Genomic DNA, 11347 nt, shown 5'->3' with positions numbered 1-11347 from the left:
AATTAAATATGCATCCAAGTAACTATCGATTATTTTTAAACTGTTTCTGCCATTGTAAAAAATTTATTAAATTATTTGTGAAGAGAGAAAAGCAAAATTTAAAAAAAAAAAATTTTCTAATAATGTATTGAAGAAACTGATAACACTATACATTTATCAAAACTAACATTAATATTTCGTTACGAACCTTTCAATTTAAATAAAAATTTAATTGAAAAATTTCAATTCAAATTAAAGAAAGAAGAAGAACATTTCTCTAATAACCATTTTCAACGTTTATTTTAGTCCTTTTTAATTTTCATTTCATCGGGAAAAAAATTTCGGCTATTTCTTTCTTAATTTATGCATGCACCAAAATTAAATTAAGAACTAGGCTAGGTGGCAAAGAAATGCTGGGAGTTCAATTGTCCGATATAATACCCAATTTTAAGACAAATTTATAAAACGATACGATGAAAAAAAATTCATTCTTTTCACCCATTAGTTTCAAAATAATAAATAAGCTTTTGTTAATGTATTAACAATTGTTAAAGGAATTGGTTCTTAAGGATTATCCCGTCGATCTGTACTTTGGGATTATCTCGTTGATCTATCAACACTCGTAAGAATGAGAAAATCCTTTGGCGCCATAATGAAAAGCAATTTCCGAAATAAGCAATTTAAACACATTAAATTTAACAAATAACAATAATGATGAAATAATAATAACAAAAATAATTTAGTGTACAAATACGTAATAAAAAATCAAAACAAAAATGATAAAATTTGATAAAATACGATAAAAATAATGAAACGATGTGAATGATACAAGGAATGATGAACAAACGACGATGTGAATGATAATGCAAATGATAAAATGATAAAAAAATTACATATAAATTTTTTTTGACATATTTTAAAAGAATTGCGTCCATATTTGATATCAAGAAAGTTTATGTGATCAATTTTAAGGCCATAAATTAGGTGTCTTAAGGTAGTGACCATATGACACACAATGAATTTTTTAAAATTATCATTTAGAATTAAGTTTTACTTGCCACATTAAAAAGGAGTTGAGCAGTTATAAGACATTTAAGGCTTTGAATTACAATTTAATAAAAATAAAATCGAAAAAAGGAAAAAAAAGTGTCTCAAAGAAACAATATGGTTAATTAAAATTTTTACTTTGATTATTTCTGAGTTCATTTTATTTATAACCGAGCCAATTATAACAGAAAATGGTCCTTTCAGGCACGTCAAACTCTATTGTTACAATCCTGTGGGTTGCTGTGTGGCCAACGTGGTATTCTTTGCTATACACATATTTCTGTATACCTTTAAATTTTTTCATTTTTCAAGCTTCTAAGGCAGCAAAATATAGAGTAAAGTTGAACACCCAAAACAGCAGCAGTGAAATGTAGAGCCGTGAGCAAATAGTATCCTTAATCTTTCGTTTTTCAAAACAAAAAATGAACTGAAAGTTAATATGCGTTTAAATTTTTTTTAATACTTGTTTCTTCTTTTTAATCTTTAAAGGAAAAAATGAAATATTAACATTTTAGTCTTTGGAAAGTAAGCGAAATGCAATTCTGTATTTTGCTAAGTAATTATAACGTTTTTTTTATTTCGAAATAAAAATATGCAAATCTTATTTGATCTCCTATTTTATACTAGTTTGTTCTTTTATTCTTTGATCTTTTATTTTTGAATAGTTTTTTCTCCAATTGCAATTAAATGCAATTGCAGTAATATGCAATTCCGTATCTTGGTGAGTAATTATACCCTTTTTTTCTAATTTCAAAATTAAAATCGGCAGTTCTTTTTTGATATCCTTTAAATTAATCCTATATATTAAATAAAATAAAATCATTTGTGCTAAACTTGCAGGAGAACGTTCTGGGATGTTTAGGGAAAATTTTCTTGTAAGTGAAGATAGCATCTACTACTGATTAATATTTTTTTTTTTATTAAATTCTATAATAGTACTAACTAGCGGCTTTTTTCTCGCCAGTTATCAAAAAAAAAGTAAAAAAGAAGAGGGTTGGAAAAAGTGACAGCCATAGTATGACATTTTTTATTGTTTCTAACCATCCACGGGTTTCTTTCCTCTCATTCTTTGTTTCCTCTTCATTATCATCCACTAAGGATTCTTTTCCATCGTCTTCCCCCGAGATTGGAGCTTCATCGAGATGCACCGTCTTATCTCTTCTCTTCAGTTCTTTCAACAATTTATTATGAAATGCATTTAGATGACTTTCAAACTTCACATTTTTGAGTCCTTCATCAATATCTCTAATTTTAGCCAAAACTTCACTTTTAAAGTTTTCGTTTTCCGTTCTTAACCGGTTGACAATGTCTTCCTTCTGTTCTGCTCCGACTTCATGGATTTTAGCTAAAATTTCACTTTTAAACTGCTCATTTTCTGCTATTAACTGATTGACAATGTCTCCCCTTTGTTCTGTTCCAACTTCATGAAGAGATTCTAAGGGTAAAGATTAACATGTTATAAGTTTCAAACAAGTTATTCAGCGAGTGATAACATGCATGTAATACGAAATTACCTTGAATAACTTTTGATTTAATGATCAGATTGCAGTGAAATCGGTTGAACAGTTCCTGAGAAATCGAAGTTTGAAAATACATTTCATTTAATACTTAATTTCTCAGGAACTATTTTACCGATTGCGTACAAAAGTTGCATTTTGTAATGCAAATTAACGTACTTTAAATGATGTAAAAATTAAGTGTCTCACAATTCAAAATGTATGAATAGTATATAGTATATGAATAATAGTAATAGAAATAAGAATGATAACAGACACTCTTAGCTATTAAAAATAAATACTTTTATTTCCAATTTCTTTTATTTTTTCTAAAATTTAATGGAAAATTACAAAACGAAAATTATTTGACATATTTTAAATAACTTTTTGATGACCACATTCGATATCAAAAAAGTTTATGAAACATAATAATATTTCGGTTTCTGATTTTAGTGGGTTTGGTTTTGATGCAATAAATTAAAGCTACCCAAGCCAAGGCGGTGATTATGTGATGCCTTTTTTTTTAAGTTTCATTTAGAATGAAATTTTATTTACCCCAATAAAGAGTTGTACTGTCGGCAAAAGAAAAAATGATATCACCCTGAATAACTTTAGTTCTAATGATCGGATTTTCACGTACTATGCGTCAATCTTAATGGTTCTTGGGAGTGACCCTAAATGTGCAAATTATTTAGTGCTAACTATTAATTAATTTAAGAAATCGAACACAAAAACCTACTTTCTCTAAATAAACATAGATTTTTTTTACATATTTGGATTTTTAACCATCAAAATTAAGGAGGTAGCCGCAATCTGGGAAATTAAAAATACAATTATTTCAAAATTCAATTGAATATTACTCTATGAATATTAAAAATACAATTATTTTAAAATTTAATTTTTCAGCAACGATTTCGTACAAATTTTGTATTTCACTATGCAAAGTAACGTACTTAAATGATGTAAAAAATTGCGTTTCTCACAATTAAAAACTATAATATGAATAATAAACAGTATATGAATAATAGTAAGAGAAATAAGAATAATAACAGAAATTCTTAACAAATAAAAATTAATACTTTGATTTCGAATTTCTTTTATTTTTTCTAAAATTAAAAAAAAAATAACGTAAGGAAATTTTTTTGTCATATTTTAAAAAACATATTCTAAAAAATAAAATAATATTTTGGTTGATTTTAATGCAAGAAATTAAAGTTACTCAAACCAAGGTGGTTACTATGTGACGCCTTTTTTTTTTGTCTTCTTTTAGTTTTCTTATCATTTAGAATGAAGGTTTATTTACCACAAAGAAGAATTGTAAAATTACAAAAATCCGTGCTCTATATTCCAATTTAAGGAAAACGAAATAGATAAAAAGAAAAGAAAGTGTCACATAGTATATTTCGGTAAGTTAACAAGTTTTTTTGTTCTTTCTTTCTTAAAAAAATTCATCTGAGTTCCTTTTATTTGTTACCATGTCAATTATAACAGATAATGGTCCTTTCAGCACTTCAAACTTACACTCTGTAGTTACAATCCTGTGAGTTGAAGAGAGGCCCACGTGGTATTCTTTGCAATGCACATTTTTCTGCTTGACATCGCTTTTTTGAGTTCTTCATAGGAAGCAAAACGAAATGTCAAGTAAATTTGAACACATAGCAGGGGCGGTTCTTAAATATTTTTTAATATGTAGAGAAATGTAGGTCTGTGAACAAATAGTATCTTCAATCATTCTTTTTTTAAAAAACAAAAAACAACCTGAAACTTATTCTGTATTTGAATTTTAAGAATAATTGTTTCTTCTTTTTAGTCTTCTGTGGAATAAAATATAATATTAACAATTTTAGTTTTTGGACTTTAAGTGAAATGTAATTCAGAAATTAGGTTAGGAATCGAACTGTTTTATTTTAATTTCAAATTTCAAAATATTCAGCTCTTATTTGCCCTCCTTTTAATTAATCCTAGATTTTAAATAAAATGAAATCATTTGCGTTTAACTTACAAGGGATCACTCAACGGTGTTTAAGGAAAACTCCATTGTAAGTCCTGAGGGCATCTACTCGTAATTAATGCTTTTCTTTCATTACATTTTATATGTTTCTACAATGAGGCGTTTATTTCGCCTATCATCAAAAAGACCATAAGATAGGAAGAGCCTTGGAAAATTGACAGGCATAGTGTGATATTTGTTATCGTTTCTAACTAACCACTGCTTTCTCTCCCCTCATTCGCAGTTTTCTCTTCCTTATCATCCTTTAAAGACTTTTTTCTTTCTTCAGAGGTTGAAGTTTCATCGAGATGCGATGCCCAGGTCAACATTTTTGCTGGTATTTGTTTGCTAGACAAGCATGAAATGCTATGTACTGGCAAAAAAACCAGCTTGAACTAGCAAAAAAACCAGCTAAAACTAGCAAAAATATTTGCTGGTACCAGCAAAAAAACTAGCTTGCCATACCGTGTATTGGCGCACCTTGTTGCTTGTCCAGCATACAGATACCAGCTTGTGTTGCTGGAATAATTTGCTAGTCATGAAGAGATCAAGACTTCAACTTCATGAAGAGATTATAAAGGGATTAAGATTAACATGTTGCAACTTTTAAACAAGTTATTCATAAATATTCATAAATGTAGTGAGCAAAAAAAAAAGCCTGATTGCCCTGAATAACTTTTGATTTAATGATCGGATTTGAGCGAAACCTGTCATATAGTTCCTAAGGAGTCGAATTAAGAAATACACTTTCTCAGGAACTATTCCTGCGATTTCAATGACGACAGTGATGCTTAATTAATGTTGGTAATTTGTTAATTAACACGAGAAACTGACCGAAATTATAGAAAAAATATTGGAGAAAAGATACTTACTCATTTTGAATCGACATCTTATTACTGACACTAATGCTGTATTAATATTGATAATGTGTATTAATTGAAATAAAATAATGTAAGCTATGCGTTAAAAAGCAAAGTTAAAGGAGAAAAGATTATTAAAAAATTTGCTAAGGAAAACCGTAGAAAATCACCATTCACAGATGACGCTTAATTCACGGTAATATGTACTACTGGTATTATACTAATTGGTGCAAATTTAATAAAAATTCTACAACGGGTTTTCCGTGAATTCAGAAAATATTTTTCCTGTGGTAGCAAAGACTGTTTATTAATATTCTAATGAATGGGAACAAAAGAACTCTGTTCTTCCACTACTAAATATTTTAATCGTAAATTAAAGGTTAGATAGAGAAATGGCCATTCTCCAAAATCCCTATCAAGTTCTAACAAGAATTAAATTTTTTTCCCTTCAATTTCGGCTTCAGTTGGCTGTTACTGACAAATATATTTTTAACAAAACTTAATTCTTGAAGGGTTGTACAATAAGTACTAAATTAGATAATATAGTTATAAAATATTATAATGATATATTTCGTTATGATTAAAACGGAACCAATGCTAAGCCGTTTAAATACCGATACCTCAGAAAGGCCCTTCGAAAAGGATACGTACCAGAGAAAATTGTTCGATAATAGTAAATTTTGACTTATATTTTGGTTTGGCAGCGAGTAATAGCATCTTGCCAAGTGATGTTAAATACATTTTCTCTTTATTCTAATGGGATGAATTACAAAAAACACGTTTTACTTACTTCAATAACGTAAAGTCACCGTAAATGGCAGCAAGTAATATTAAATAAAAAAATGAAATTATTTTAGTTACATTAATTGAAAAACTTGGTGGAAGAAGCAGATGAGTGACATTTTCAGAATGAAAAAAAAGTTATATCCGAACTATTTTATTACCAATTTAATAGAAGACGGGACTAATAATTCTTCGCTTTATTGCTCCTAATTTTAAATAAAACCTTATTGCCTAATTTGAAATAAAAAATCATACTAGCATACTAAAAATTTATGTGATTAGTTGTGCTAAGATTTAAAGAAAGGCAAAAACAGTGATTCATTAATTCCCCTAAAAATGTCACTTACCTGGTTCTTCCATTAAGCTCTTTCATTGTGTCGCTATGTGCTTTTCAGTTATGAGCATGATTTCGTAGTGTTTCTCTACTGTGATTTTTGATACTTTACAGACTTTTTATTCATCCCGTGCGAAGAACGGGCATTCAGCTAGTTAAAAAATAAATAAAAATCAACTGTTTCACGAGGAAAAAGTAATTAAAATACAGTTAGTTCTACGCAACAACGAAATTATTTCTGCATGCACAATGCTGATGATTTTTACTCTATAATGCGTTCACTTTGAATTTTATTTTATGCAAATCTAAATAAAAGAGCATTAAGTAGATATAAAGTATACTGATCTAGAGAGCCTCCCTATACAGAACCTTTATTCAAACTCTTAGAGATTTGCAGAGTAAGTAAATTGTTTTTTATTTTAAAACTGACATTGAACAGCCGACTTAATTGTGAGTTAATGACATTCCCTTTCATCAATTCCGTAGCCTTGTAATTTTGAGCCCAACCCAGAAGACAAGGGAACGAAAAGCATTTTTAGAAGCTGGCCTTTGTGGAGGGCTCTCTGATTGAACCAGCCCCAGTATTTGTGTTACAGGGAGAAAAAACCCAGCTAGAAGTAATGTGAGATACCACTTACATCAACAAAAGTATAATTGAGAAAATTAAATAAATAAAAATTGTAGATAGATACTATTTTTGCATGCACAAATCAATTTGTTTCGACCAATGGTAAAAAAAAATTAAAAAAAAACGTATGATAGTTTTATTTGTTATAAATATTTATATTTTACTAAATGAATTATGTTTGCAATGACAATATTCAAATTACTTTTATTTAATTTAAAATCTTTAACGTGTATCTGCAAGTGTGGAAAAATACAACTTAGTAAAACGAGAAAGATAAAAAAATCTTCAAAATCAGCTGATAATTCTGGCGTTACATTCGAATGTGCTTCATATTAAGATACAAATAATAATAATAAAGATTTTAGTTTTTTTTTATCGTCAAAAATTATTTTTTAGGACAAAGTCTAATAATTTTCGTTATGAATGAAATTTGGTCTGTTGTGCTCTAATTTAGGAAAAAGTGCAATAATTTTTTCTTCTTATATGAGGAATGGATAAAATTTCTGAAAAATCGTTTCTATTTCAAAATTATTTTGATAGTTTGATTGTTTTAGACAACGTATAAAAATATTTACTGTAGGCCTGGAGGAACGTGCGGGGATAATTTTATGACACCATGCATTCTATAAGTTCGGATTCCTGAAAAACTAGGAAAAAAAACCTTTTCATCCCTTTCTTATTCGTAGCTTCCTTTATCTATCTTATTCTGCCCTTATCTACCTTTTATCAGTAATTAAAAGGAAATTTGGGCATTTTCCTTCATCACCAATAGACGTTTTATTATTTCCCCGAACGTCTTCCAGTTTGTTCTACCAATCATTTTACTTTTTGGTGGTTACTGAGTTCAGTGTATTATTTTTTTGTTCCCAACTGAAGTTATACTTGAATTTGTATACAATGTTCACGAAAAGTTTAGTCGCAATACTTACAAGAACTGTGCTATCTAATAAAAGTCCACAATTCGTACAAAAACCTAAGACGCTACCTATCTGTGTATGAAAATCAAAAACCTCGCCATCTCATTGGTTAGAATCACTAACTACGCGTTCAAATATTAAACAATTTTCGCCTGGAATATCCAAAATATAAAATAAAAACTTCTGCGGTAGTAAGTTTTGTTTGAGAATTTGAGAAGTACTTGAACTAACTATTTGTGCCCTATTTCTTTTTTGCCCCAAAACGTATGATTTCTGTGTGTAACTATTGTCTCCAATATAGCAAAATATAAGAAAAATATTACTATATACAAACATGTCTGCGTTAAAACAATCATATCAAGTATAATATGATCAAGTATAATATGATATATTCAAATTATCAGTGAAGTAAATATTATGTTTTAAATTTTATTGCAAAAAAACAAAAAAAAACAATGGTACACCTTTCAAATAATTTAGCAATAATTATTCAAAGTAAACTAAAAAGTGATATATTTCTNTTATTAATTATTATTATTATTTTTATTAATTTTTTATTTTTTTTATTTTTTATTTATTTATATTTTTTGTTTATTTAAATTTTTTTTTGCAACGTATAAATGAATTTCATTTTTCATTCAATCAAATTTGAATCAAATTTTGGATCGCACAATACTTTGGCTAGAGTTGAATAGAAAATATGGCTTAACTTGATGTCTCCTTGCGGTTGTAGTAAATTTAATCATGTACTGATTTTTCTGTCATTGCATGTATCTCTGCTTCTTTCGCTTTGAGAAATTAGAAATGTTTTTACCTCATTAATTAAATTTAAAAAAAATTTATTCAGTGTGTTAATTTATTATTATTATTTTAATTATTTTTTTTTCGAGATTTAAGTTATTTTAATGCTATTAGCCATGCAACATACTATTTCTATCTATTAAAATTATTCATGCCAATATAGAAAAAATGAATATAAATAAAACATTTTACTTTTAAAAAAGACTCAAGTAACAAAAGATTTAATCTGAAATGTTCATAAATATAACGGAATGGATATTATCACCTTCTCGCTTCCTGCTTCAATGTGCTGTTTACTTCATTCATATTTTTTTTTAAACAACTGAGAGTAATAAAAAATGCTTTTAAAATTTAGGAAAAGCCTTCCAAAATATTAAAATAAAAGTAATAAAAAATGAATATAGAGTAATAAAAAAAAAATGCTTTTAAAATGCCGGAAGTAATAAAAAATGCTTTTAAAATTTAGGAAAAGCCTTCCAAAATATTAAAATTAATCGGATAGTATGTTTAATAATTGTATTAATTTCTTTATTGTTTATAAATTTTTTTCTATGGCGAAAATTTAAAAGTAACTGAATTACTTTAGTTCTGTTTTACATAAACTTTTGTTTTCTCAACAATAAACAATGCTTAGCACCTATGCGACTTATTAAAGCAATTTAACGTAAAAAAAATAAGAAAATAATTAAATAGATAAATTAATAAAATTTGTGAAATTACGGCAGTAATTATTATTTTTTTAAAATTAAAATTATCTAGGGTGAAATGTTTCTAAAAATATATGTAGGAAGAAGACATACTGTTTCCTTTCCTTCTTTTTTTTCGGAGGAGACCGGTACACCTTGATCAAAGAATATGGTGGTGTCGATCGCCTTAAAATAAGGAAAGAATTCCCGATGTCTGTTGTGAATGATTGAACCGGTTGCAAAGGGAATTGAGTGAGGGATGTAAGACGAATATCTGCTGCATAACTGAGAATATAATGATACACTATACAAAACACTTCTTGACATTAGATAGTAAAAGCTACAATTTACTTTTCTTTGACCATTTTTACTGAAAAGGATTGCAACCAGCAAGATACAATATCTTAGAAAAAAAACAGTTGGACTTCATTTAACCACGAAGAACTAACCACATTCCTTAATTTATCGTTGAACTTTTGTGTCCTAGATGAAACAAATTCCGATTCGACGACAAAAATGGTTATTGGAAAGAAAAAAGAAAAGAATCTGTAACTAAACTTGTGTTTTAAAACTGTGACTAAATAATATACTTTCAAATTACAAAAAAATATATTATTTTAAAATAACATATTTTTATTAAAAAATTAATATAAAGAATTCTAACAGCTTTGTAATTCTCCATAATCTAATATTAATGTCAGCAAATTGCTTAATATTACACTTATATGGTTAAAAGTAAATTATACCTGATAATTATATACAAGTTAGCTAAGATGATAGTACTCTATTTTTTCGCAAATTTCTTTTCACTGAAAAAAAAAGATACTAAAGAGACTAATCCACCTATATGATTCTTCAATCATAAACTAACCATATATCTATAACAATACACTCAAATAAAATCTCTCAAATAAAGATGCGGGAATAGTTTTTGCTATAATTTAATTTAAAGTTAAGGAAGGCGATGACGCTATCCGAATGTTCTTGCCTACAAAATGGCGAGCACGTTATGCAAAGTCTTAGTTCCTAAAGATGAAAACGCAGGTCTTGATATTATTCAGTTTTATTACTAATTTATAGAATAACATAAGATGTGCTGTGCAATAAAATGTTGCTCTAAATATCATCACTCAAAATGTAATAATTTTGAGTGATGATTCGATTTAATGAAAAGAAATAATATTTTTGTCTTAATAGGCCCACTTAAAATATGCATATTATTTCATATAACTATTCTTTTCGATGCAAAATTCAATGCATAAGTGATTCCTCAGAATAAAAATAAATATTTTTCAAAATATTGTTGTCAGAAAGGTAAGAATAATTTGGAATATATGGCCTTCATAGATCAGTAAAGAGAAAGGTTGAAACTTATGCCTTTAACTATTATGCCTTTCTGTTACTCTCTCTGAATCTAATTATGGGGATCAAAAAGTGTTATTACTCAAATAGTATAACATTTGTTCACTCTAAGACAACTTGGCTCAATAATCCTTTTAATATCCCATTACCTTATTAGAAAATTCCTTCAACTTCGAAATATAAAAGTGCCAGCCAACATAATCAAAGAAAGAGCAATTTTTTAAAAAAAATAATAATAATCTCTATGGTCAAATTTTCTTAACCCTTTGATTTGATGCAAATTTTTTATTAAAGATATTTTCATTTTTAGTAGAAAATAAATGAAAAATATCATATTTAGCATTTTAATAATTTATGGTAATGAAATAGAGCAACCCGAGAATAGAGAAACCCGTGTCTTTTTCTGAGTTAGTTAAAATCTTCCAAACACGGCTCACTTACAAAGAGCAATATATATATATTTA

General features: G+C 27.7%; 1 protein-coding gene across 1 annotated transcript in view; it reads right to left on the bottom strand.

Moving 5' to 3' along the window:
• Positions 1-1179: 1179 nt before the first annotated feature.
• Positions 1180-11347, bottom strand: part of LOC107443898 (uncharacterized protein PF3D7_1120000-like) — a 37206-nt gene continuing 27038 nt past the window's right edge. Inside the window, exon 5 of the mRNA XM_043049039.2 lies at positions 1180-2461. Within this exon, the coding sequence (XP_042904973.1) occupies positions 1965-2461 (497 nt within the window). The 3' untranslated portion in view covers positions 1180-1964. The remainder of the gene's footprint in view (positions 2462-11347) is intronic.

The sequence above is a fragment of the Parasteatoda tepidariorum genome, chromosome 3 (genome assembly GCF_043381705.1).
Source record: "Parasteatoda tepidariorum isolate YZ-2023 chromosome 3, CAS_Ptep_4.0, whole genome shotgun sequence".
NCBI lineage: Eukaryota > Metazoa > Arthropoda > Arachnida > Araneae > Theridiidae > Parasteatoda > Parasteatoda tepidariorum.
Note: the sequence above shows the minus strand (reverse complement) of the source record. Positions and strands in the feature narration are given on the sequence as shown.